This window comes from Aspergillus fijiensis (genome assembly GCF_003184825.1).
Source record: "Aspergillus fijiensis CBS 313.89 unplaced genomic scaffold BO72scaffold_15, whole genome shotgun sequence".
In the NCBI taxonomy this organism is placed as follows: domain Eukaryota; kingdom Fungi; phylum Ascomycota; class Eurotiomycetes; order Eurotiales; family Aspergillaceae; genus Aspergillus; species Aspergillus fijiensis.
In genome coordinates, this window is record NW_024468991.1 from 669,845 (window position 1) to 695,481 (window position 25,637).

Here is a 25,637-nt window from a genome sequence, read left to right on the forward strand (position 1 = left end):
GGGCTCCTCATTCCTGGACTTGCTCCAATCTGGGTTGAACATCGACACGGATGAGGATCCATCCGTTAAAGCTTCACCACATTGTGTGGCGGTGTTATATTCACGCCCAGTGGCTGAATTGCCCCGTCCCCCTGGAATGACCTCGGAGTTGACCATCCAGCTCTTTTCCCAACGATACAGAACAATCCAGGCGATTTGCCACTACCCACGCTGGCTCTCGGCGCATTATACCAGAAAGCTAATCGACCACGGCTTGCACCTCTTACGCCACATCGTACACCACCGCAGCTGGACCACTCTCTTACTCCGCGACATCTCCATGGTCTCTCTGCATGAAGAGCTGCAGTTGCGCCGGCACAGTCTTCCGGGGCGAAGCGTAACCGAAATGAGAGTAGGACCGGTACACCAACTCGTCCGCCGTCAGGCCCGGAAAACCCCATCTCACCCCGCTATAGAGGGCCGGGATAGCGAGATTATCTCTTACTGGATGTTAGATCAGATGACGGACCTGATGGCTGCTGACTTGACCCAACGGCTGATGGCTATCCCAGCCCGGCCCCTGGCAACGGGTCTAGCGACGGAAGAAGGCCTGATCATTGGGATCATGTTGCAGCGATCCCCCGCAGTCATCATCACGATCCTGGCATGCTGGAAGGCTCGCTGTGCCATTGTCCTGGTCGACCCGAACCAACCTGTTTCCCGAAATGGCCACATACTGGAAGACTGCGACTGCGCTCTGGTTGTGGTGGACGATTCCTGGACCGGCGAACTGGCTCCGGACATTGCCTGGCAGTATGACTTTGGGCAGCTGCGCCGGCAAGCAAACGCATGCCCCATACCCCCAGAGAACTATGCGGGATCCGAGGTCGATCTCTCGCAGGATCTGTTCCGACCCGCATGGATTCGGGTCACATCGGGCTCCACGGGAAGGCCCAAATGCTGTCTGCACAGTCATGCTGCTTTTGGGGCCTCCATTGCCAGCTACGCCGGTCGGATTCGGGCGTCCAAAACACTACTATTCTTCAATCCGATCTCTTCTGCCTCAGGGACGCCAATCTGGAGCTTCCTCAGTAACGGCGGCTGTGTCTGCATACCTCCCTTGGAGGAGATCACGACGGATTTAGCGGGCTGCGTGGCCCGGTATGGCATTGAGGATGTGTGCATCACGCCCTCAGCTCTCGCGCTCACCACCCCGGATGCTGTGCCATCCCTGAAAACCATTTCTTTAGTCGGCGAAACGGTGCCGCGGACCCTGGCCCAGACATGGAGCCGGCATGTCTCGTTGTTGATCGGCTATGGAGCTACGGAGATGAACTCCCATGCGCTGCCATTTCATGACGATTCGTAAGTACTCCACATTCGTTCTCTTACCGGTGACATCTTCGCACACAAAGACACTCGCGCTGAGACTTGCCGCAGCACAGGGTGTCTCCCGCCTGGCCATCCCCTTCCCACGTCTGACTATTCACTATACATCCTACAACCCGGCACGGCCAGACTGTGTCCGTTATATGTTCCTGGCGAAATCTGCCTCAGCTCGACCTACATGAGTGCCGGGTATATTGGGCGTTCCGAAGCGACAAGGCAGGTGTTTCAGCCTCATCCCTTCCCCGGCGATGCGGGGCACGCCTGGATATATCGAACCGGGGATCTCGGCATGTTCATCGCTTCTGGTATCTTTATTCTCCTCGGTCGAGTCGATTTTCAGTTCAAGATTGATGGAAACCGGATCCAGCCGGAGGAGGTCGAGGCCATCGTCAACCAAGTGCCGTACGTAATCAAAAGCCGCGTCATGCTTGCCCAGTCCGCGGCGGGCAGGCCGATTTCAATTTGTTGTGTGATGCTGCAGCAGAGCGCTGGCAGCGATGGGGAGCAGGGAGAATCGGCCACTGCTGGGTGGCAGGAATTCGTGGTGGCAGCAGACCACGCGTGCAGCGCCCAATTGCCTGCATACATGAGGCCCCATCGATGGCTGCAGTTTGAAACATTTCCCGAAACGCCATCGGCCAAGACGGACACGAAGGCACTTTTTCTGCTTGCGCAAGCACGCATCAACCAAGAAGCAGAAACCAGTCGGGCGGGGGTTGCAGTGAAAGAGGCACCGGGAAGCACCCTCTCCCCGGGCGGCCTCCTGTTTCTAGCTCTGGTCCTTGAGGTATTGACGGGTGGAAACCCCGATCGTCCTCCCGCGCAGGTCCGAGACCACATGGAATCTCTCTCGTTCATTGCAAACGGAGGGACCTCGTTATTGGCACTCCAAACTCGGAGGCGGTGTCGCAGTCACGGGTTGAACATCAACATCGAGGAGCTATTCACCCCGAAGAGCCTGAGGACCATCGCCTCGACTATCCCCGCCATCGTTGGAGAGGATACTGTCGACCACCCTAAGGCAAGGGGATCTCTGCAATCGGTTACCAAGGTTCTCGTCCCACGGATCCCCGCTGGGTTGAGGTATGAATCGTCGGATTATGAAGCTGTGTTCCCAGTGACCTTGCTCCAACGGGAGATGTTCGCAACGAGTCTCTATGACCCCCGATTCTGGATATTTTACCAGTTCCTCGACCTTTCAAAGTTTCCGTGTAGCTTTTCGCAAATTCAGGAAGCAGTCGGCCAGGTGGTGACAGCCAAGGCTAATCTACGGACGGTGTTCGTGTCGCTGGACGGGACCACAAATCTGCAGAAGGTGAAGACTCCCGAAGATGCGTTCAATCTCATTCGCGGCGGGCAAGTTGTGCAGGCTATCCTGAAGCCAACCGTGATCGATTTCGAGCTTACGCAGGATGATGAGAGTCAAGAGCCGACGACATATCGACGCGAGGATGTGACACGGCCATGGGTCTTTGGGCGCCCGTTATGGCGCGCGGCATTTCTGAGCAAGCCCCGCTTGCTGGCCTGGACCGTCCACCATTCCATTGTGGATGAGTCCATCTCCCAGAACCTGTCCCAGGATCTGCACGCTCTCCTGACAGCCATCGTAAAGCGGGACGAGGGCGACCCAGCTGCATCAGCGGCCCTGTGTCTCGCGCATGCCCGTGCGGCCAAACCGTCTATCGAAGCCTGGGTGGTGGATCATTATGGGGCTAACGGGCTCGACGAGGCTCCTGTACCCTCGCGTGTGCTTCATGGTGAACAAGCCTGGGAATCCTTCCTGGAGGGTGCCATCGCCACCCCGATCCCCGACGACCGTCGCTTGCGGGACGCGGAGCTGCCCGCTCAGCCCCAAACGACGACGCTGATCGGGGTCGCCTATGGCGCCTGGTGCCGGGCGCACCACCTCACCCCCGCGGCACTCTTTCACGCAGTGACAGCACTGACGATCGCGCGAACGCTGGACTGGTGGCGGCCGCACGCGCCACCGCGCGCCGAGGTCACATATTACAGGCTCAGTGCAAACCGGACCACCGTGGAGGGCGCGCAAGCCATGGAAGGGGCCTTGATTTCCATCAGCCCAGTGCGCGTCGCGGTGGGGGCCCATAGCAGTGTGCTAGCGACCATTCAGGGGGCGCTGCGAGCCTGGCTGGCGATCCAGGACGAGGATCCATATTTCCTCGACGCAGCGCTCGCCCCACCCGATCCCAAACCTGGAGTGCCGCGCCAGCGCCGCTGGGGAAACGTGCTGCTGAATCACATCGTGAGCAGCAGCCCCAAAGACTCGAATGTGCCCGTCCCTGCCTTTCAGGGCGTTGTTCAGGACAGCGCGGGCTTCGCTATGGTCTGGCCCTTCGCCGCACTCGAGTTAACTATAGTCGAGACTGAGTCCGTTACCGGCACGACACTACATGTTGGGGCCTTGTCCATCCTGGAACCCGAGGCAACCTCTCAATTTATAAAGATATTCGAGCGCATACTCCATCTCATTATCGAAGAAGGCCCGGGACCGAGCTGTGCAGACATTGTGCAGCGTGTTTAGATACTCGGTGGTGCGGTAACGCCGGAAACAGGGTGCGGTGGCGCTATCATTTCTGATTTCCCGGGCAGTAATCTAGGGGATGTTATCGCTAAAATGACGCGTTGGATACGAACGCAGAGAATCAATGTAATAATAATCAACGCGTATAAAAACATCTAAATGCCTCCGCCCAGCGGTCTGGCAACTGCTGTTTTTCCGTCTCGACCTGCGCGGCCACGTTCGGCGAGACCCAGACAAAAGCCAGCCAATCGCCGCTGATGGCGTCTCCTTCCAATCTCTAGTTCGTACTGCACCCTTTCTCCATCGTCACCCCTGAGTGTTGTAGTAACCTTGACGCCTGTGCATCCAGCATCGACGCCACCAGCCTCATGCGCAAGAATGCCGTGGTGACAGGAGCTTCGCGCGGCATTGGGGCGCAGATCGCCCGCGTGCTGGCCACCCGTGGGGCCAATGTAGCCCTCTGTTTTGTCTCCGATAGTCAGCGAGCGAATGCGGCTGCTCTCGCCGAGGACCTGCGTGCCATCGGGGTGCGGACAATCTGCATCCAGGAAGATCTCGCTGCGGACGGGGCCGCCCAGCGCATAATTTCCCAAGCCCTAATGGGCCTCAATGTCACAACCATTGACATCCTCATCAACAACGCAGCTCTTGATCCGCCCACTCCGACACCAGCCTCTGAGAGCGATCCCTCCCTTTTCGACCGGTGTGCCCTGTCTCTCATCTTTTGTTTGATAGATGCCTTCCAGATTCGCGCTGACTACGGGACACGACTAGATTCATGCGAGTGAATGCCCGAGCGCCGCTCGAGCTGGTAACTGCCCTGGTGCCCAGACTGCCGCCATCCGGGGGTCGAATTGTTAGCATGTAGGTCGAAAGAGCGGCTGCCAGGTTGTTGTGCAGTGCAGTTGACATTTGGCTGACCACCTCCAATGGTGTTAGTTCCTCGGTGCTCTCGCAGCGGCCCGATGTACCATTCGCCGTCTGGGCTGCGTCAAAGGCTGCCTTGGAGTGTCTTTCTCGGTACTGGGCCATGGAGCTAGCGAGTGCCCACAGACTGACCAGCAACGTGGTTGCGATCGGGCCCACGATGACGAACTATCACCGCCATGACCCGCCCGAGGTGCTGGCCGAACTTGCCCAACTACCGAGTGCCGCCAAACGTCTCGCCACACCCGATGACATTGCGCAGATTGTGGCATTCTTGGCCAGCGATGCAGGACGGTGGATAAACGGCGAGGTGATTCAGGGGAATGGGGGTATGGTGTTTGGGTAGCGTGAAAAGGTCCCCGAGAGCCAGCCCCGAGTCTCGGATCTCCGACTCTGGGCCATTCTCCGAGTCCACACGTTGATCGATACTGTAGACTCAATACATAACTCTCGTTGAAGAAAAAGGCATTTCCTTTTTAGCATGTATTCTCCCGTGATATTCATCTGTCCCTCATCATGACTGCTCACATTGGCCTGTCTGCGCAGCACGTCGTTGACAGCCTCGGTCATTCAGATGGAGGCCCGCGACCTCCCGTGTCCGCCGAGTCCCTTTCGCGTGCCAGCGAGCTGCTTCAGTCCAACCACGACAAATGGCACATTTTCTTCCGGGAGGTCACGGGCCACAACCACATGGCCCATAGCATTCTGACCGCGTTGGCTCTTGGTGCTTCTCCCTCGGAGCTCGAGCGCGCCTACACGGACACCGAGGCCATTCAACGCCCGATCCCCGTGGTAGACCCGATGATCCTCACTCGGCTAGACACGAACCCGCAGGCCCTGGAGTCCCTGCTGGGTTTGTCCAACATGTACAGCACCTTCCTCACCTACTTTCAATCCCAGATTGACCGCCACGGGTGGCAATCCGTGGTCACCACGTACGTCTTCTCTGAAACGCCGCTGGCGGAGAAGCTCCTGATTAAGCTGTTCGAGGGGATGTACCACTCTCTCATCCACTTGGGGCTGGGGATCGAGTTCGGCCAACCGGGTATCATCGCCGAGGCGCTGGCCCAGGCTGCTGCCCACGAAGACGGACACATTGACAAACTTCTGCTCGGGGTCGAGGCGGCGATCGCTGCCGAGGACGACACTCGGACAGAGACGACGGTTCCCAAGTCACTTGTGCAGCTCATTGACGAAGTGCGCAGCCATCCGCGCATCTGGGCGGACTTGCGCTTCGGTGACCGGTGGAATCGCATGCGTGACAGCATCATGGACCGGGCGGCGGACGAGCTGATCCCCATTGCGGCGCAGTTCCGCATTCCGGCGTCGGGGATGACGATGATGGCCGGGGAGCATGTGGACCTACTAACAATACGTACGGCTGAGATGGCTAGCACTGCCGCTTACCTGGCCGGGGCGAGCCAGTCGGCGCGGCGCCCCCGCAAGATCGACTTCTTCCTGATGCACACGGTGACCGCGTCGCTCTTCTTTAGCGTCTTCAATGCCCAGGAGTGGATTCCGCGGGCTGTGCGGGTTCGCCTGGTTGAGTGGAAGGGTCGGCTGGACCTGGCTTTCTACGCCTTCTGCAAGTCCCCGGAGTTGGATGTCTGCGCAATCTCCGACTACTCCGATGATTTCACCCGTGATATGAACTGGGCGGCCTTGTACGCTGCTGTGAACCAAGAGCATGACGACGGGCATGTCGCCAAATTCATGCGCGCCCTGCGTCACGCCGAACTGTTGAGCAGGCCCTACGAGCAGCATCCGATGTGGGTGGAGCACTTCCCTGTAAAGGGGAACATGTGGATCAAGCTGGCCCGCATGGCCCTGGAGACCACTCGCCATTCACCTCCGGACCTCAAGTGGATCATGGGCACGGGCTTTGATGAGGCCTGGCAACGGCCGGATCTGAAGTTGGCTGAGAATAGGGGGCAGCAGGGGCAATGCGTTTCCTCATAAACTTGCTTGTCATTGTCCTATGTATATCACTACTAGCGTGCCCGCGGTTGAGCTTCGTAAGCAAATGCAAACATAGAACCTATCTCATTCATTATGCCAGTTTCGTAGTCACATGAACCCCTTCACCCTGGACAGTCAGATTTTGCAAGCTACTTGCCAAACAGAGGCAATAATTTTGGATCGGGTGATATCAGTCTCCCGATATGTGTTTATTTAGCAGATGTGTCATTGCTTGAAAATAGATAATATTCTAATGAGATAAACAAGTGATACTTTGGGACCATTTCCAAGCATCATACTCTCTCTCTCTCACATATCCACCACCTTGCCGCGCTAGCTAGTTTATGCAGAATGTAAGCAATATGATGAAAGCAGGGCGTTCTGGATACGTGTTCTCGGTGAATTCTTGGTCCTTTGGTTGGGTGATTGGTTGAACTAGCTAAGTTCTCGAGATAGGCAACCCGCTTGGTACATTGCCTTGAATCACGTGGCCGGATTATTCAGCTGCGCCGATGCAGACCGTTTGTCTCTGAATGCTGCAACCCCGAGAAATACACATTCATGCAAAGATCCCACTTCTGAAGACTCAGGGTGAAGTCTAACGGGGACCGGGGGAGGGCAAATAGGGGTGCAGCATGGGAAAGTAATAGCGCAGCACACCCATCAAGAGACAGCCGACTGTACCGAGGGGGAAACGGGCGCTACCATTTGTATTCACCACCCCGACATTCTTCATATCATACCGGCCCTCGGGGTCGTCCGCCGCTTCGACCATGGCCGCCGCCAGGTCCAGGTACGAGATGAAGGACTCCTCGTGGTGGAGGTCCAGCCGATGACCTCGCTGCTTGTCAACGGACAAGCCCCCCGGTTTGATGAAAATCGTTGTGACGAGGTCCTGCTCGGAGCGTAGAAATGTCTCAGTCCGTTGTAAGTCATCATAAACATGCTTGGCGGCGGTCAACAAGAACGCCCTTACAACCCACGGCATTCTTTCCGACAGGTGATCATCAATGGTGGCTGATGACAGCAATACCACCTTTGGTAGCGAGTTTACTCCGCCGTCCGCCGTTCGAAGTTGCTTCAGGGCTGCAATGAGGGTGTGGGCCGTCTGCAGGCCAACATTGCAGCCGGGGATATTCGTATTGGTGCTCACAACATGGAATATGGCCTTCGTTCCCTGCACGCACTGCGCCAGGAGGTTGATGTCGTCAATACCCCCCTCGAAGATCTGGACCCTTTTGTTGTCGACAGCAGCAGGAGACAAGGCCAAGAGTTTAGCCCGGCTGCGACAATACGCGCGGATCGTTACCGTGGAATCCCGCGACAGGACGTCGAGAAGGGCTGTGCCACAGTTACCGGTAGAACCAATGATAGCATAGGTAGACATACTAAAGGCATTAGGGACTTTTAGTCAAAAAGATTCAAGAGTACTCTCCAATGGAATTCCCACACGGCACTGCCGAATGCACTACAGGAGGGAGGGGTGTCTTATCTCCCTGCTCGCACAAGAGACCAGCCTTAATCTCGGAATTCCGATACGGAGTTCGGTCAACCACGCGTTGCCCGGCACGGGAGAACTCGCAAATTATGGGGTACCATAGTGCTTTTAAATAGGGTTTCAGTATGCGTAGAGTCCTGTATCCACGGCTTTATTTCCCTATTCCGCCCGAAAACAGACCAATACGCATGTGTCTCATCAATAATGGAGAAACCGACCGCTCCTTGTTTCGAAGGTTGAGCCCCATATCCCCTTCTCCCGCCTGCAAGAGTCCCAAGCCATTGACGCGTTCATGCGGTAGATGTCCTTGGTTGTCAGACAGCCCTTTATGAATGGGCGGAGAGTTATGACACTAAAGACTGGGATCGTCTCGCCCAGTGCATTGCTCCCACGCTCCGGGTATGCTTCCTCCCAGAATAATGGAACTCGATCTCCAAGGTTTCTGCGCCTGCTAAACTCGTCCCCACCTGTTTCCATCAGATCGACTACCGTGCTTTCTTGAACAAGCTCTGGGAAGAAATGCCTGCGCCTGAGTTTCTGCTCATGGCGTCCGATCATAAGTTCCTGGGCAACCCGCGCCTGAAGACGCAGCATTTCGTCGGCGGGGCGTCTAAGTGGCTCCAAACCAGCGAGGATGAGATCACCGGCCAGCATCAGATGCGCGTCGCTCATCAGAAATACGCCGACGATGCGCTGAGCGAAGTCGCCCTTAAGGGCCACGCCCACGGGCAGGCCACCATCTGGTATCGCAGGGTGGAAGGGCAATGGCGGTTTGCTGGCATCGAGCCGGGCATCCGCTGGTCAGAATACGACCATGACCGGATCTTCTTCGAGGGTGGAGAGAAATCTGGGGAGCCGCAGAGTGATAAATGCGCTTATTGATTGGAAGGAAGCTCTACGAAGGATAAATATTGGTTACGTAGCATTGACATTGTTTTCGACTTTTCTCTTATTTTTTAGAACCACCGTTATTTCCAATGACGATTTGCCATTCTTCCGTTATAGCATATACTCTATTGCCAAGTAAGAAAAAGACACCCGAATCAGGTTTAATCATTCGGTCCGGTTGTGATCTCCGTGGTCCATCACTTTTACACTCCTGACCAAAACCTTCGAGATAGAGTTCAGAAATCCTGAGATACAGTCATTATCTTCTTAACTATGACTGAGCACTTGAACTAGGTGTGATATGCCATGCCGCTACTCTAAAACGCATTGAGATGCTGTTTTTACCTCTTTCTCCTTGTTTAATTCTATTTCAGATTCTATTTTTGTCTTAGTCTATTATACACATATCTTTGAAACTTCCATGAGTCTTTCGTAATACCTAAGGTGTGCAATATTCGTGGCCGGGAAGAGTGGAAGACACTAGTTACGGGTAAGGTAGCCAGAATCAATGACTCTATTGTCCGCGCCTAAAGGTCAGACACTGTATGAAGAGGAGGGTCTCTATTCCGGAGTCACCATAGTAGCTGATGATCCGAGGAAGAGATTAAGCAATGTGCCTTGGCACAAGCCGGAGTTCGCAGTGGCGTGTCGATAGAGACACTTGGCCCCGGATTCTACTCCCACAGAGCCAGTCGAGCGAATCAGCGAGAGAGCAGAGAGCAAGGCCGAGCATATAACGGGGATCGCAATAGTCCGACAGCCGGTGTCTGAATCAAGATTTTCTCGGGAAAAAAATACGCGGAATGGAGACGACCACCGCCGGGGTCTGTGCGCTCTAGGAGAGAGGCCCGCGACAGCTCTGAGCCACGGGTCGGGGGGTCAACACTACCGTATCAAATGACTCCATGGCTCGTCTCTCGGAAATGGGCTATAACGGAAATATCTTCGTATGGGCTGGTTATATCAAGCCGTTTCACACGCCTTATTGGCAACTCACAGGCACAGTGACTTGATTCTGTGTACAAGCCATCATGGCAATTTACACCCCCTCTCGCTCTGAAGACGACGGCAGCAGAGAGCCTGTTCAGTTGCGAGTCCTCCACTTCTCCAATGAGTTCCCCAAGGATGGCTTGTGCACGTTATTCCGTGCCCTGCATTACCGCAGCAAGGATCGAAGATACCCACTCCTTGCGCGCTTCCTCGAGGAAGCCACCCGTGCGCTGCGGGAAGAAATACGGGGGCTCTCAAGCAGCCTAAATCAGCTGGTGCCCCCCTTTGAATCCATTCTCAACTTGGCCAGCTTCACCGACCTCCGCCACGGACCACTGGGGGGTTCGGTGGAGGGCGTGCTTCTTTGCACCGTCCAGTTAGGAACCATTATTGGGTACGTACAAGATATGAATCTTGATGGAGACCTGGAACTGATAGGCCAGATATTATGAGCAACATCCAGAAATCTTCCCTTCGGACAGCACCAGCACCGTCTTGACGGGGCTTGGAATGGGCCTTCTCGCGACAGCAGCGCTATCTCTCGCGGCTACGCTGGCGGATCTGCCCTCGTCCGCCGCACAAGTGGTCCGGCAAGCCTTCCGACTTGGGATCGTGGTCGACGAGGTCTCACAGAACTTGCAGCCGCGGGAGACAACAACCCCGAGTGCAACGCCTGATCCCTGGGCCTACGTGATACCAGGGGTAATGGCCGAGGAGGTCCAGCAGGATCTGGATGTACTCCAAAAGCAAACTCCGGTGGCTAGTCGAGTCTTCATCAGCGCGGCCAGCGTATCCTCGGCGACAGTCAGTGGGCCGCCCGCCCGGTTGAAGGAACTTTTCCGCACAGCCTACGTCTTTAGCAACCGCAAATTCGTACCGCTCCCGGTTTATGGAGGCCTCTGCCATGCAGGTCACATCTATAACGACGAGCACGTCCGTCGCGTCGTGCGCACCCCATCAATATCCGGCCATCACGGAAGGAGTGTGCCGTGTCTCGCTATCCTCTCCACCTGCGACGGGCGCCCTTTCACGGGTCAAGATGCGACGGAGTTGTTGGAGCAAATCGTTCGCGAGATTCTCACGCAGCGGATTGAGTGGGCGACAGTCGTTCAAGGGGTCGTGCAGCAGGCCCAGGGCATAAACGCCGAGCACTGTCAGATGCTCGTCTTCCGAAACTCTCTTGCTAGCCATGACCTCGCCGCGGCCCTGCAAAATATCAACCCTGCCGTAGAGGTCTCGACTGATGAGATTATCTCTTGGCTGCACGAGGCCCAGACCCCGGCAGACGATCTCCTCCCTCGAGGACCCCAGCAATCGAAGATTGCCATTGTGGGCATGGCCTGCCGACTGCCTGGTGGGGCCATTAATACCGAGAGGTTCTGGGAGCTGCTGGAGAGCGGCTTGGATGTTCACCGCAAGATACCCTCAGATCGCTTCAACGTCGAGAGCCACTTTGACCTGGACCGAAAGCGGCTCAACTGCAGCTGGACCCCCTATGGATGCTTCATTGACGAACCAGGCTTATTCGATGCCCCGTTCTTTAATATGTCGCCGCGGGAGGCGGAGCAGACGGACCCTATGCAGCGGCTAGCCCTTGTTACTGCGTATGAGGCATTGGAGCGAGCTGGATATGTGGCTAATCGTACATTCTCTACTCGATTATCTCGGATCGGGACCTTCTATGGCCAAGCGAGTGACGACTATCGTGAAGTAAATACTGCCCAGGAAATCAGTACGTACTTCATCCCAGGTGGATGTCGAGCATTCGGCCCAGGGCGAATCAATTATTTCTTCAAGTTTGCGGGACCCAGCTACAGCATCGATACTGCCTGCTCCTCAAGCTTGGCAACGATCCAGGTACGTTGCACAGTGGCCCTTGCCCTCCCCTCGACTCTGAGATTCCGGGCTATTAGTTGGGTTGCTCTAACTGGCAGAGGATTGAATCCGTAATCTAGGCTGCCTGTACCTCCTTGTGGAGCGGGGAGACCGACATGATCGTGGCCGGAGGAATGAACATCCTGACAAATTCAGACGCATTTGCGGGTCTGAGCAACGGTCATTTCCTCTCAAAGGGCGCCAATGCGTGCAAGACGTGGGACAGCGAGGCGGACGGATATTGCCGAGCAGATGCGGTAGCCTCGATCGTGCTCAAACGCTTGGAGGATGCTGAGGCCGATAACGACAATATCCTCGGTGTGATTGCAGCTGCGGGCACAAACCACTCTGCCGACGCGGTCTCCATTACGCACCCGCATGCTGGCCACCAGGCCGACCTGAGTCGTTTAGTACTCGACCGGGCCGGTATAGATCCTCTCGATATCAGTTTTGTGGAGATGCATGGCACAGGAACACAGGCCGGTGATTTGGAAGAGATCCAGTCAGTGACCAATGTCTTTGCACCCATATCAAGACGCCGCAGTTCAAAGGATCCACTCCATATTGGAGCTGTGAAGGCCAACGTCGGCCACAGTGAGGCCGCAGCCGGAGTGACCGCGCTGCTTAAAGTTCTCCTTATGATGCAAAAGAATTTAATCCCTCCCCATATCGGGATTAAGAATGTGCTGAACCCCAAGTTCCCTCTGGATCTCGAGACACGCAACGTCCATATTCCGTATACGAAGGTCGAATGGCCGCGTGTGGCAGGAAAGAAGCGCTTAGCAGCTGTCAACAACTTCAGCGCGGCCGGAGGCAATACAACAGTGGTCATCGAGGATGGGCCAATCCGCACAAGGATAGGCAGCGATGAGCGCTCGATGCATGCTATAGCTGTGGGAGCAAAGAGCAAGGGGTCCTTGCGGAGAAATATTGAGCAATTACTTACCTTCCTCGAGCAGAACCCTAACTTGCTTCTGAGCGATCTCGCCTATACGACTACCGCTCGTCGCTATCACCACAACCATCGCGTGGCTGTGGTGGCAGCGGACGTTGCACAGGCACGGAAGCAACTGAAATCAGCGCTAGTCAGCCTCGACGAATATAAACCAGTCTCTCTAATGGAGCCACCCTCTATTGCCTTTGCCTTCACCGGGCAGGGGGCTTCATTCCGCTCCTATCACCTTGAGCTATACCATCAAGTACCTTACTTTCACACCCAAATCCGGCAACTCAATGTTATTGCTCAGGACCAGGGATTTCCATCCTTCCTCTCCGTCCTCGACGGCAGTTATCCCTCCACTCACCTGCACTCGCCGGTCGCCACGCATCTTGCGCTGGTCTGCGTGCAGATTGCGCTCGCCCGCTACTGGGCGACCTTGGGCGTGCGGCCGGATGTGGTGATCGGCCACAGTCTAGGTGAGTACGCCGCACTGCAAGTTGCAGGGGTTCTATCTGCAAACGATACGATCTTCCTCGTTGGTCATCGCGCTCGGTTACTCGAAGAGCGGTGCCAAGTAGGCAGCCATAAGATGGTGGCAGTGCGCGCCCCGGTAGAGAAGGTTCAGCAGACCGCTGGTGATCGTCCGTATGAGATTGCGTGCATCAACGGACCTCAGGATACTGTGATTAGTGGCACCGTCACCGAGATGGATAGTCTAGTTCCAATCCTGGAGCAGGCACACTGCAAGTGTGTCAGTCTGGATGTCGCATTTGCCTTTCACTCGGCTCAGGTCGATCCCATTCTCGAAGACTTCGAGTTCCTCGCTACTCATGGCGTGCTCTTTCAGCCCCCACAGATCCCCATAATCTCCCCTCTCCTCAATAAAGTCATCTTCGATGACCGGTCCCTTGGTGCCCAGTATATGCGGCGCGCGACCCGTGAGACGGTGGATTTTCGATCCGCCATCGAGGCCGCGTACGAGATGAGCACCATTGACGACGAGACGATTTGGATCGAGATTGGTCCCCACCCAGTCTGCACAGGCTTTATCCGAGCAACCCTAGCCTCGTCTTCAACCACCGTAACCGGGGCCCCTATCACAGCGGCCTCGTTACGACGAGGCGAGAGCAATTGGACGACCCTCACACGGACTCTGGCTACGCTGCACTGCGCAGGGGTACTCATTACCTGGAATGAATTTCATCGGCCGTTTGAGCCGGCTCTGCGACTGTTAGACCTGCCCACATACGCCTGGAACGACAAGACCTACTGGATCCCGTACAAAGGGAACTGGGCCCTGACCAAAGGCAACACCTTCTACGAGACCAAACAAGGGGCTACTCGAGGACAAATCTCCTCAAGCCTCCGCACATCAGTTGTCCAGCAGATCGTGGAGGAGCACTTCGATGGCGCTGCGGGCAAAGTGGTAATGCAGGCCGATCTGATGCAGGCCGATTTTCGCGCGGCTGCTTGGGGGCACAAGATGAACAATTGTGGTGTGGTGACTTCGGTTGGTTCTTCCGTCCCTTCTTATGTCTACCAATCTTTGACTCTTCTCACTAACCTCATAAATTCCCACATTGCTTAGTCCATCCACGCCGACATTGCCTACACCCTGGGCGGATACCTGTACAGGAGGCTACACCCGGACCAGCACCAGCCGGCCATAAATATCGCCAATCTCGAGGTTCTCAAAGGGCTTGTCGCCAATAACAACCCCGAAAAACCGCAAATCATTCAAGTGGTGGTGTCGACCACCGGCAATCAGACGGCGCAGCTGCAGTGGCACAATGTGCAGGCAAATGGGTCTGTGGAGGAGCCCTTCGCCATTGCGAACCTCATCTATGGCCAAGCGGACGACTGGCGCGCTTCGTGGGCGCCCCTGGCTCATCTGGTGCAGGGGCGCATCGGGCAGCTGGATCAGCTGGCCCGTGAGAGCGTTGCCACACGATTCAGCCATAAGATGGCATATCAGCTGTTTGCCAACAACCTCGTCGACTATGCATCCAAGTATCGCGGAATGCAGGCGGTTGTTTTGCACGAACTAGAAGCGTACGCGGATGTGACCCTCTCGCGCGAGCAGGGTGGCAGTTGGACAGTGCCTCCACACTTTATTGACAGTGTTGCTCACCTCGCTGGATTTGTGATGAATACCTCTGATGCCATCGATACCAAGAACCACTTCTGCGTGACGCCTGGCTGGCGGTCAATGCGGTTCGCACGGCCGCTGGTTGCCGGAAACCAGTATCGGTCGTACGTGAAGATGATCCCTACTGACGACGATCCCTCCATCTATGTGGGTGACGTCTATGTGTTGCAGGAAGGCATGATCATGGGCATGGTGGGTGGCATCCAATTCCGCCGGTACCCACGGATTCTGCTAGGCCGCTTCTTCTCAGCCCCGGACGATCATGAAGCATTGTCGGCGGCCGAGCCTGCCGCACTCAGCACGGCCCAGCCTTCCACTCCCCCGGCCTTTGTCGCTGCTCGCGCTCCGCTGCCCACTCCGCCCCTTGACGACAGCCCCGTCGAATCCCCGCTGACCGTAGCCACATATCCGGACACCATCGCTGCCCGCGCCTTGGAAATCATCGCCGCGGAAGCAGGTCTCGAACGGGCCGAGCTGACTGACGAATGCGATTTCGCGGGTCTCGGCATCGACTCTCTCATGAGTCTGGTGATCGCGGAAAAATTCCGGGAGCAGCTGCGCGTGATGGTGTCGGGAAGTCTGTTCCTGAACTATCCTACCATTGGAGACTTACGGTCCTGGCTGGAGGAATGCACTTGATGTTGATTCTGAGCCCGTCGTTGTTAGGATTACAGTACATTCTATGGCACACGGTTACGAAGCGTAGAGCTTACACGATCTTTTCCATATCTCCCTTCTGATGGTCGCGGACTCGTGCTCGAGTATGCTGGGCTCGTATGTTCAACCAGTCATCTGAATAGATCTCTGTAGACCGTGTGTTTCAATTGCTGGACACAACCCGTGATTTTCTTCCCTCTCTCATGCTCGCGTCGAGTTACTTGCTAGAGCATGAAGAGCACAGCCGGCGACTTCCCTCCCGCAGCACGACCGAGCAGCATCCCTTTCCCGATCATGACGACCTCATCGTCACCCCCATTAGAGATAGGCGGTATATAGGTCGTCAGTTCCCCGGCTCTGTGGCCCGCTTCAAGCCCGTCCATTTCTTCCCCTCGACCCTCTCCACCTCTGCCTTCCTCTTAACAACTTACCTCTTCGCCACCAGGCCACATTCGATCACCACTATGAGCCTCCCGATTCTGCCACGCCCGGCGGATAACAGCACCGCCCAGTCCCTCTGCCTCACGATCTGCGGCTACCGACGCCCGGGAATGAGCGAGGTCGACTACCGCCAGCATATGACGCAGGTCTCCGCTCCAATGACCGCAGATCTAATGGTCAAGTACGGAGTGAAGCGCTGGACGATGGTGAGTCGGACACACAACATGCGAGTCTAGTGTGCCTCCGAGAGACATTGCCAACGCGAAACTAGATCCACAATACCACCGAAAGTCGGGCGCTCATGGATCAACTGATCGATCCGCAGATGGCCAACATCGCCGACTTCGATTGCTTCAGCCAGGTGGTGCTTCACGACCTGGCGGGCTACAAGCGGCTGAAAGAGGATTCCTGGTACCGGGAGCATCTGGTCGGTGATCATGAGAAATTCGCCGACACGCGGCGCAGCATGATGACCATCGGGTGGGTGACGGAGATCGTGCGTGATGGGCAGGTAGTGAAGCACAGCACTATACCCCATCCTATGGTTGCACCGGCCCTGAGGATGAGGCGGAGGAGCTCCTTCGACCCGCACGTAGCCGCGGTGATGACAGGCTCGATTCTCACCGGTAAGTGCATTTCTATTCCCCCACCGCCCAACACCATCTCCTAGCTCCTGTCAGCCCAGAGAGGAGGTGGGAGAAATGGGAGGGGAGCGGAAAAAAACCAGCCAGCCCTTCGAAGAGGAAAGATGCAGACAGCTGATACGCAAGAAAACTGATTTTGGGTGGGGGGCCGCAGGTGCCATGCTATCCCTCTCGTTCATCGCTGTCCCCGTCCTCCTCGACACAACCACTCACCCCCCGCAACTTCTCCACCAGTGGAGCCGACTGCATCACTATGGCCACGTCGTGCTCCCCTCCACTACCATCCTAACCGGCCTGCTGTACATCTACGCAGCGGTTTGCTACCACCAGAGGTCCAGCCGAAGGTGGGGCGCGCTGGCCCTCGCCGGGGTGCTGACGGTGGCTATAGCTCCCTTTACGTGGCTGGTTATGGCGCCCACCACTCATGAGCTGTTTCGATTGCAGGCCGTCACTGGTCAAATGGAACTGGTAGGCATGGCAATTGGCCGAGCGCAGGCCTTGGTCAGTCACTGGCGGAATCTGCATATGGTGCGGTCTTTGTTCCCCTTGCTGGGGGCGATAATTGGGGCCGTCGCATTGGTGGGGTCATAGTCGGTCTGGCTTCGGAACCCGCCAGCTAGAGATTCTCAGTGGGGAGGCAGAGGGCGATGACCGAGACTGGGATCTCCCGACGGGTCAGCAAGACCCAGCGAAGGGGGAATGGTAGGCGCCGCCGAAGAAGCCAAAGTCACACCTAAACATCCTAAGATATCGGATGTTCAATTCCACTCTCGTTGTAAGACGCTGCAGAGATACATGTTATTTTCCTACTTTCCCCAGCTTGTTACCTGCCTGGTAATTGATCTTTTTTCAAACCGCCAATAATTGATTGCGTTATGTTTAACGACTAAGACATATTTGATTGTATCTTACCTTACTTTGGAAATCTATTTCTATTCTTGTCGGTTCGCTTCATCTTCTTCCTGGTACTTTTTGTTGTCAACTTTTCGGAATTCCGACCCGTTTCATTTCCCATTCAAGTATCTATTCTTCTATACTATGTATAATCTGTTTTTCTGGTCTTGATCTGTTGGTCGGGCGCATCGATTCTCACACCGAGAGGACCGGGCTACGAAGAGGCTCCGATTGACGCGGCATTCATTACGAGCAGTCCCTCACCCCTGAATTATTGTATATACTTGCATCAAAATAATGCCATAGAAGATAATGGAAATAAGTAGGAGGAGGAGAAGGTCCCCGCCGGAGACGATCAGCCAGGACCGTGCAAGCGAGCGGATCCTCGCGGGGCTAAACCCGGCCATCGGGGATCGGCCATCGGGGATCGGCCATCGCGAATCGGCCATCGGGAAACGGTCAACGGGCAAGGGACAAGCTGCAGAATGAAGAGTTCAAGATTAACTTTCCATGTCTATTGTAGCTTGACTGCCCAACAATAGAGTGATTGGGCCAGGAACTCTGTGAGGCGGGATAGTGAATTAGGAATCTTGTCGGGTCGTCCGCAAGTGAATGGCGACAAGATGAAATTTGAGAGGCTTGGGATCGATACCACACCTAGTATACATACTCAAAAGCCCTAAGAATCTACAAGACTCACTTCATCTCACCGTGAAGAGGGAAATGGACCTTCATCAATTAGCCTACTCCTATAGATTGTGTCCGACTCAGTATTGATCACTCCGCTTCATCGTAATCAGCGAGCAAGGCCGGTAAAGGCCCTGTAGCGCCATCATACCATCAGACCAGCGAGAAGAGCGCGCAAGTCCCGGACAACATGAATGGGCTGGTTCGGTGTGTTTATGAGCTTTGTTCCCGGCAATACTTGACAGTTCGCTCATAATTTAAACCGGCCGATCTTGGAGTAAAAGATAAAAAAAAAAAAACAAAGGGGGAGACTAGGAGAACCTCTGATCTTCGCTCTGACTTGATGCAACGTTTCAAGTTTCTGCTTACATTGCAAGTAATTGACTACTTCTGCAAACCGTTTCCAACTTTCTCAACCTCTCTCGTACTGACAAACGACGTTGAGAATCATATACGAGACACCATCATTGCCTGATTTGCCTGCAATCCACCGCTGCAAGATGACCCAAGAAGCTCTCCATAACGGCAGTCACTATGTCGAGCCGGCCGATGTTCCCCTGGTGGACTTCCGCGCGCTCACTTCGCCAGACGCCAAGCGACGGAGAGTTGCCGTAGCCTTGCTGGACGCCGCCTTTTGTGAATGGGGGTTCGTCCAGCTTGATAACCACGGGATAGGGGCTGACAAGCTGCAAGAGGCCTTTGAGTGGGTAAGTTCTTGCTTACAATCTCCTGCCGCCGCCTTCTTTTCCTCTCTCACTGTCAATCTCTCTATGATCCTATTAAAACCCCACCACGAAGAAAATAAGACTCCAACTGGCTAACCCCATAATCACGCGCAGGCCGAGCGGTTTTTCATGCAGCCCACTGCCACCAAGGAACTAATCGCACACCCCCCCAGCGGCGATATCGACACCAACCGCGGCTGGGCGCGAGTAGGGCTGGGCTACACGGTGCATATGGAATTTGACGCGGACAAAGCGGCGGCCATCCGCCAGCAGAACCCAGACTGCAAGGAAACGCTGGAGCTGGGCAATCCGTTTGACGCGAAGTTGCCGCCCAACCCGTGGCTGCCGGAGGTGACACTGCCGGGCTTTCGAGGGTTCCTGGAGGGTTGGTGGACCGACTGTGCGATCCTGGCTCATGACCTGTACCGATGCCTGGGGGAGGCGCTGCGTGTCAGTGATAGCAGCGGCGGCGGCCCGGACGAGACGAAGGAATCGGTAGGGATAGCGGCAGCAAGAGCCATGAACCAGAATGATAACGATGATTACTTCAATCGCATTCACTCGGCCAACGACTGTCACGTGACGTGGAACTACTACCCGGCGATGTCGGCGCGGGCGCTCAACGTCGACGGGGCCAAGCGACTCAACGCGCATACCGACTTCGGCACCCTGACGCTGGTCTTCCAGGATGCAGTTGGGGGGCTGGAGGTTCACGATGGCCATCAATTCCGTCCCATCGTGCCGGTTCCGGGGGCTGTTATCGTCAACGTGGGCGATATGCTGGAGCAACTCTCTAACGGCCGCTGGCGAAGTTCCCTGCACCGCGTAGTCGCTCCTGCGCCCCTGATGTTGCCGCCAATCCATGGGGTTCCGGTGGATGATAGCCACGGGGTGTATACAAAGGAGGAGGAAATGGTAGTTGACCGCTACTCTCTGGTCTTCTTTGGAGTGCCTAATCCGAATGAGGTGATTGCAATCGCCCCGGGTTGTGAGACTCCGGGTAAGTGGAAGCCAAATATGCGTGGGAACTGGGGCACGCTCACAGCCCGCCAGTGGATCCGAAAACGACTGGCAATGGAGTTTTAAACTCCTTACTATATAGACCGATATCCGCGTGCTTCACTGCCGATAATATTTTAATGAGGGTTGTGCTGCGATCCCTTTTACGGGATAGATCAGAGAACAGTGACTGGTAGAGATAGATTCACGCAGACTCCTAAAAGAAGATGATCTAAGGACATAATGAAGAACCTAAGCCAATTGGTACTTCATCACAGCACACAACAGAGTGACTTCCCTTGTAGCCCCGGCTAGACATGATTTTGAATTCTCGACTTCCGACCTATCTTATTCCTTGCCCGAAAGAATACTCATTGCGTGGCCCAGCCCCTCAACTACTTGCTTCAACCATCAGTGCACCGGTACTCTATACCACCTCTTGACCCCCTGGCGTAATCGAAACGCGACCCGGCCATCCGCCGCTAACTTGCGCAAGACCTCCTCCATAAACGGCTCCACGGCAGTCTGCCGGACGCCAGGATCGAGACCGTCCCCGTGCATGACTGTCACTAACTGCTGCACGGTCACACTGCAGGGACCGCTACTGCCACGGGCGACCTGATCCAGTGCGGCCAGCACTTGGTCTTCGCGCCGGAGTTTGGAGGCTAGCTCAGCGGCGATCTTACCCGGAAGGTCACGGATCGGTGCCCCATGGGCCGGGTAGCCCGTGGTGCAGCCGTGGCTCTGCATCGTGCGCAGCGAGGCCATCCAAGGCCCAAGCTCCTCAACAGCGGCGGTTCCATGACCGAGAATGTTGTCGCCGGTGAACTATGAGGGACCCCCCTCCTCCCCCCACCCGCGTTCCGCGGGCAGGAATGGGGGGAAACGTTAGCGCTCAAGGGCAAACAACCATGCAACCGGAGAAATAGTATACTGACCATGGCATGCTCCTCCTCGAGGATGAAGCACGTATGGTCGTGCGAATGGCCGGGAGTATGCACGGCGCGGACCGTTGCTCCTTCCACCTGGAAGACTTGTCCGTCACTGATGGGTTGCAGGTCCTGGCCGGGCGTGTGTTTGTAGACTTTATCGACGAGGTCATCCGGATACAGGCGCAAAAGGTCGGGGACGCCCCCCGTGTGGTCCCCGTGCCAGTGCGTGAGCAACACGCTGGAAAGGCGAGCTCCGGTGGTTCTCAAGGTCTCGGCGATCAGATTCGCCCACTCGGGGATACCCTGACCTGTGTCGATCAGCAGGCGGCGGCGGCCGGTGCCCACCAGGTAGGTGTTGGTTCCCTGCAGTGTAAATGGCCCGGGATTCTGGCCCAAGATCCGCCAGACGCATGGACTGAGCTTCTCAACTTCAGCTAAGGCGGGTAGTCGGGATATCTGAGCTTCTAGGTAGTCTTCAAAGGCGTTGATGTTGAGGGCTTTGTTGATCTGGCGGTAGCCGCCCTTGTGCGCGGGTTTCGTGAGAAAGCGTTGATGACTCCCCATTCTCGGGCCGCTGAGAAACTCTGTCGTACTCGTTGGGTCTGATGTACGTCAGATTGTCTTAACAATGCACAACCTTTATGGTTACAGTGTATGGGAAGGGTATGAATCCCGGGAAAGGCCCCCGGACGGCTTCTGTAGTCCCGGTCAAGCCACCCTCGGGCATGATATCGGCTCTCGGTACAGTGGAAAGTTCCCATCCGGATGTATGATCAGAGGCTTTTTCTGGACAAAGTGACCCAGAGAGCGATTAGCGATTAATGATCAAGCTACAAGGTGCCCGTCGTTCTCAATGTCAGGTTAGATCCACCTCGGTGATGCCTGATGCCAGCGATTGTGTAGAGTACGCCGTGAAAATCTTCTCTCTCCTCCCCTCAAAATGCTCGAGGTTTAACCATTGATCTTGGCGAACCATTTACTTGTGAGATAAAAAGAGCATAACGGTGGCCTAGAATATCTGTCCACAGCTAAACCTTTATTGTAAAGTTCTACTGCGGCAGCGATTTTGATGAATTATTGTTTGATGAGTTATTGTGTATTACTGCTACCGGTCTGAATACTCCTGATACTTGAGCTCTAGACCAATGGCGCCGTTATTTGCTGTGGATTTCACCATTTTTACCACGACAAACCGACCCTCACTGTCACCCACCCCGTTCAACAGATTGATTAGCTCTGAGATTTCCGGCTCCCGATCGTTGGCGAGCTGCAAAAAAGAGAGGTCGCGAATACGAGTGAGCACCGCCACCTCGGTGCCCCTCGCCCCCCGCTCAGGCAGCGCGGGTGCTGTGAGAACCAGCGTCGCTGCCGGGCTCAGGCGCAACGCCTGCAGATGTGCTCGAAGCTCCGTCTCGAGCTGCGCGGAGATGGAGCATGATGACACGCCCGGGAGCGGGAGGGGAAAGTTGATGATATAGACCGTCGCGTCTTGAATCTGCTGGGGCGTACCCGGTGTGCGATACTGCACTGTGATCTGCGAATGGGAGCGGATGGCCCGCGTACGGTCATACTTGGCCTCATCTTTGCCGCTGCCAGACGCAGAGCTGGGCAGGTGGATTTGAATGATGAACCGGAGCGTAGGGTATCGATTAGCAAGCGTCATCGCACGGTCCAATGAACGCGCTCCCACCTGCGTGTGGCGCACGCACGGTCAGTATGACACCGGGGTGCGTGAGAAAATTTAGAGGAGAAAGAGAAACCGCAGGTACCTACCTCGACCACTGTCGCGCTGGTGCCTTGAATTGAGTCCAAACAGGATATAATATCTGTGGCCGTGTCACAAAGGTTTTTGGTGCCAAATCGTAGATACGCATACCACTGCCGCTCCAGCCGAGGCAGGGCTGTCTCGTCGAGGGTGAATGAATTGACTATATTGATAATATTATTCTTTTGTTCAACTTGATTTGCCCGGTCACACATGCCGGCTGTGCGCTGTCGAGTGATTGAAGGCATGTTCAGGGCGGCGGGAGTTGTGATTCTAGCCAGGAACATCGCGGCGTCAACGTAAGAGGGATTCGTCACGAAAGCAGCCGACAACGGACTGTGAGCCACGTGCCCAGGTTCCGTCTCTTGCAAAAAGCCTGCAGTGATTGCCATACGTACGATCCGACAGATGTGATTTTCAGGAACGCCAATGAGCTCTGCGACATCTTTGATGGAGGCACTGCCGTCGAGCGGGATGCAGGCTGGCACTTGGAACTCTCCTAGCCATTGTAAGCACGCAAGAAGCTGGATCTAACCACCAAGAAGTTAGTATGAGAGTCCCAAATGGTATTTTCGTTCGCGTTTGAGCGACCATGTCAACCCAGATAACAGAACATGAGTCGGAGATGATACCTGGCTCGCCATGTGCTGGAGGACTTCAATCGGCCCTGCCAGCGAAATTTGCAGCTTCGTAAGACATTTCAGTACCGTCTCTCGTGCTCGGGTCGCCTCCCCCAATTCCCCAGTCGTTGACCACGGTGAAAGCCCTGGAACCATGCCTTCAGCTGTTCCATCGACGGCCGAAGGACAATGCTCCGCGAGCTGCTTGAGGGCTGCTAAAAGCCCACGAGTTTGACTTTCGAGCTGGGCCAGATTGAGCATGGCAGGTAAGCATATATGTGTTGCACGGAATCAAAGGGGGCAGGTTCTTAAAGTGTACAAGGAGAAACACTGTGATCAGTGGATATGAATCTACAGAATTGAGGACAAGATGAATGTCCCTCATTATAAAGCGTGGCATCCCCGCCAGGCTCGGCCTTGCCCCTAACCATTTAGTCAATTCATCTGAATCAAGTGGCTGATCTAGGAAGATACCGTCTGATCAGGCAATTCAAACCATGAATCAAATCCAGATCCTTAGTTTTCGCTTCATCACATAGGCCTAATTGACAAGATAGTTGTCGCCGCGATTCCAAGTCAGGCCACGGGTCATTCGCAATATAGTGGGCGGTCCAATTCTAGCGCTAGCTGGGGGGAAACGCGGCCAGATTTACCCCTCATTTCGGTCCAGCATGGTCTCCCGTTGATTGAGACCACTGACCCGGTCTATCCAATGGCAGATATTGATAGATGATGGGGATATCTCTCCTCTAGAAGGTGGTAGCCATGCGTTGCCACAGTTATTATTTAGTCCTGGTGCCTACTCTGCGTACCCCGAGCCCACCCCCCCTTCTTTCTCCCTTGCATCCTCTCTCCCCGCCCAAAACACCTTTTGATGACAATACTCTACTCTGATCCCTGCGAAAAAAAAATGACAAGAAAAGAAAAAGTCTTCTCAGCTTTGAAACAATTAAGCTGCTGTGGGATTTTTGTGAATTGAAGATTAGGTGCTCCAAGTTGCATGTTGCGGTATATCAGGTTTTCTTATCATTTAGACCATCTACAAGGATATACGAGTAAGCTATTGTCGACCCAATCAAATGTAAGTTCCCCGCTCCCTTTTGCCCGGCGGCTTTCCGGTACTGATACGGCTTAGAGCTGAGAGCGCTCTACTGTGTAAGAGCCAATCCGAGCAGAGCGATAAAGTGCAGTGGTAATTGGGGACTCCTCACCTATCGTTCATCACCACCTCCATGAATCGACAAATTAGCCCCTCGTCCCGACTTCTGATCCTTCTCCTCATAAACTCCATTCATGGCTACTGTCATGTCCGACCATTGCGTCCTCTACATTTCAGAAGCAACCCAATGACCAGCTTACAAAGCCCCCCTCCGGATCGAACTCGGCGGAGTCTGTCCCCAACCGGCCCCAAATTCCGGGAAAGCTGCAAGAGCTGCGCAGCATCCAAGATCAGATGCACCAAGGAGAAACCGCAATGTGCGCGGTGTGCGAAACGCAACATGGTCTGCGAGTATCTGGAAAGCAAACGCGCACGACGCAAACCAGGCACGCGCCTCAGACATCGGGAGTCTATTACCATGAATGCTCATCATTCCCCGACGACGACGACCTTCACCACCTCGCGCACCACAACGTCGTCTCCATGTGAGGTGGAGAGGCTGAACACTCGGATGATTATAGATGCTTTTCCCAAGACCTATCATCCGCTGAGCTGCGTAGACATTCTCTCCTGGTCGCCTCCGCTGCCTGATTCTGCAACCGACACTCAAACTGGCCTGCACTGTAATTTCGATGACTTTTTGGCCTTCTCCCACTCCACTTCACTGCTCGGCGTGCCTGAGGCGGGCGAGCTGCCTGTCCACCTGACAACCGACCTTCGCCAGCTCGAGGAGCTCAATCGCGCCCCGGCGGTGTCACCTCCAGTCCCAAGCCAGCTTTCAGCTGGCGGAGACCAGACAGCCCGGTCGGAACCATCCCTACCCGGTTCCCTGCTTCGTCTAGAGCCTTCCGCCAGTCAGCCCTCAATGCCTAAGGCGCTTGATCCTGGTTCAGCGTGCTGCTCCATTAGCCAGACTCTGGCTCTCTTAACATATTTTTCCTCCTCCTCCTCCTCCTCCTCCTCCTCCTCCTCCTCCTC

At 55.4% G+C, this 25,637-nt stretch overlaps 11 protein-coding genes across 11 annotated transcripts; 8 read left to right on the forward strand and 3 right to left on the reverse strand.

The window, feature by feature from the left end:
* Positions 1 to 604: 604 nt before the first annotated feature.
* On the forward strand, positions 605 to 2,029 carry BO72DRAFT_374705 (acetyl-CoA synthetase-like protein; the record flags this gene model as incomplete). The annotated part of the gene is made up of 2 exons (XM_040941142.1): positions 605 to 1,344; positions 1,420 to 2,029. Coding segments are annotated over 2 exons (1,350 nt in total), but the record flags the coding sequence as incomplete, so codon positions are not given.
* A 2,249-nt stretch (positions 2,030 to 4,278) lies between these two features.
* Positions 4,279 to 5,183, forward strand: BO72DRAFT_467436 (SDR family NAD(P)-dependent oxidoreductase; the record flags this gene model as incomplete). The annotated part of the gene is made up of 3 exons (XM_040946836.1): positions 4,279 to 4,613; positions 4,685 to 4,774; positions 4,850 to 5,183. The coding sequence occupies 3 exons, from the start codon at positions 4,279 to 4,281 to the stop codon at positions 5,181 to 5,183; spliced, it is 759 nt and encodes a 252-aa protein (XP_040803038.1).
* A 170-nt stretch (positions 5,184 to 5,353) lies between these two features.
* On the forward strand, positions 5,354 to 6,796 carry BO72DRAFT_506788 (questin oxidase family protein; the record flags this gene model as incomplete). The annotated part of the gene is made up of 1 exon (XM_040949241.1): positions 5,354 to 6,796. One exon carries the CDS (start codon positions 5,354 to 5,356, stop codon positions 6,794 to 6,796), a length of 1,443 nt encoding a protein of 480 aa, XP_040803039.1.
* Positions 6,797 to 7,394: 598 nt separating this feature from the next.
* Positions 7,395 to 8,190, reverse strand: BO72DRAFT_506790 (uncharacterized protein; the record flags this gene model as incomplete). Its single annotated transcript, XM_040949242.1, has 1 exon — positions 7,395 to 8,190. The coding sequence occupies exon 1, from the start codon at positions 8,181 to 8,183 to the stop codon at positions 7,395 to 7,397; it is 789 nt and encodes a 262-aa protein (XP_040803040.1). The 5' UTR covers positions 8,184 to 8,190.
* A 308-nt stretch (positions 8,191 to 8,498) lies between these two features.
* Positions 8,499 to 9,176, forward strand: BO72DRAFT_467439 (scytalone dehydratase; the record flags this gene model as incomplete). Its single annotated transcript, XM_040946837.1, has 3 exons — positions 8,499 to 8,529; positions 8,596 to 8,693; positions 8,775 to 9,176. 3 exons carry the CDS (start codon positions 8,499 to 8,501, stop codon positions 9,174 to 9,176), a joined length of 531 nt encoding a protein of 176 aa, XP_040803041.1.
* A 1,037-nt stretch (positions 9,177 to 10,213) lies between these two features.
* On the forward strand, positions 10,214 to 15,775 carry BO72DRAFT_506793 (putative polyketide synthase; the record flags this gene model as incomplete). Its single annotated transcript, XM_040949243.1, has 4 exons — positions 10,214 to 10,566; positions 10,616 to 12,029; positions 12,128 to 14,497; positions 14,576 to 15,775. 4 exons carry the CDS (start codon positions 10,214 to 10,216, stop codon positions 15,773 to 15,775), a joined length of 5,337 nt encoding a protein of 1,778 aa, XP_040803042.1.
* Positions 15,776 to 16,257: 482 nt separating this feature from the next.
* BO72DRAFT_426094 (uncharacterized protein) lies at positions 16,258 to 17,613 on the forward strand (the record flags this gene model as incomplete). The annotated part of the gene is made up of 3 exons (XM_040942938.1): positions 16,258 to 16,440; positions 16,506 to 16,860; positions 17,033 to 17,613. The coding sequence occupies 3 exons, from the start codon at positions 16,258 to 16,260 to the stop codon at positions 17,467 to 17,469; spliced, it is 975 nt and encodes a 324-aa protein (XP_040803043.1). The 3' UTR covers positions 17,470 to 17,613.
* A 1,346-nt stretch (positions 17,614 to 18,959) lies between these two features.
* On the forward strand, positions 18,960 to 20,270 carry BO72DRAFT_426098 (isopenicillin N synthase family dioxygenase; the record flags this gene model as incomplete). Its single annotated transcript, XM_040942939.1, has 4 exons — positions 18,960 to 19,166; positions 19,299 to 19,634; positions 19,713 to 20,032; positions 20,069 to 20,270. The coding sequence occupies 4 exons, from the start codon at positions 18,960 to 18,962 to the stop codon at positions 20,268 to 20,270; spliced, it is 1,065 nt and encodes a 354-aa protein (XP_040803044.1).
* Positions 20,271 to 20,594: 324 nt separating this feature from the next.
* BO72DRAFT_374381 (metallo-beta-lactamase superfamily protein) lies at positions 20,595 to 21,679 on the reverse strand (the record flags this gene model as incomplete). The annotated part of the gene is made up of 2 exons (XM_040941132.1): positions 20,595 to 21,011; positions 21,122 to 21,679. The coding sequence occupies 2 exons, from the start codon at positions 21,677 to 21,679 to the stop codon at positions 20,595 to 20,597; spliced, it is 975 nt and encodes a 324-aa protein (XP_040803045.1).
* A 541-nt stretch (positions 21,680 to 22,220) lies between these two features.
* Positions 22,221 to 23,987, reverse strand: BO72DRAFT_526551 (uncharacterized protein; the record flags this gene model as incomplete). The annotated part of the gene is made up of 3 exons (XM_040950048.1): positions 23,513 to 23,987; positions 22,889 to 23,410; positions 22,221 to 22,805 (listed from the first exon to the last, which is right to left on the reverse strand). The coding sequence occupies exons 1-3, from the start codon at positions 23,759 to 23,761 to the stop codon at positions 22,221 to 22,223; spliced, it is 1,356 nt and encodes a 451-aa protein (XP_040803046.1). The 5' UTR covers positions 23,762 to 23,987.
* An 859-nt stretch (positions 23,988 to 24,846) lies between these two features.
* On the forward strand, positions 24,847 to 25,029 carry BO72DRAFT_374662 (Zn(II)2Cys6 transcription factor domain-containing protein; the record flags this gene model as incomplete). Its single annotated transcript, XM_040941140.1, has 1 exon — positions 24,847 to 25,029. A coding segment is annotated over one exon (183 nt), but the record flags the coding sequence as incomplete, so codon positions are not given.
* Positions 25,030 to 25,637: the final 608 nt, after the last annotated feature.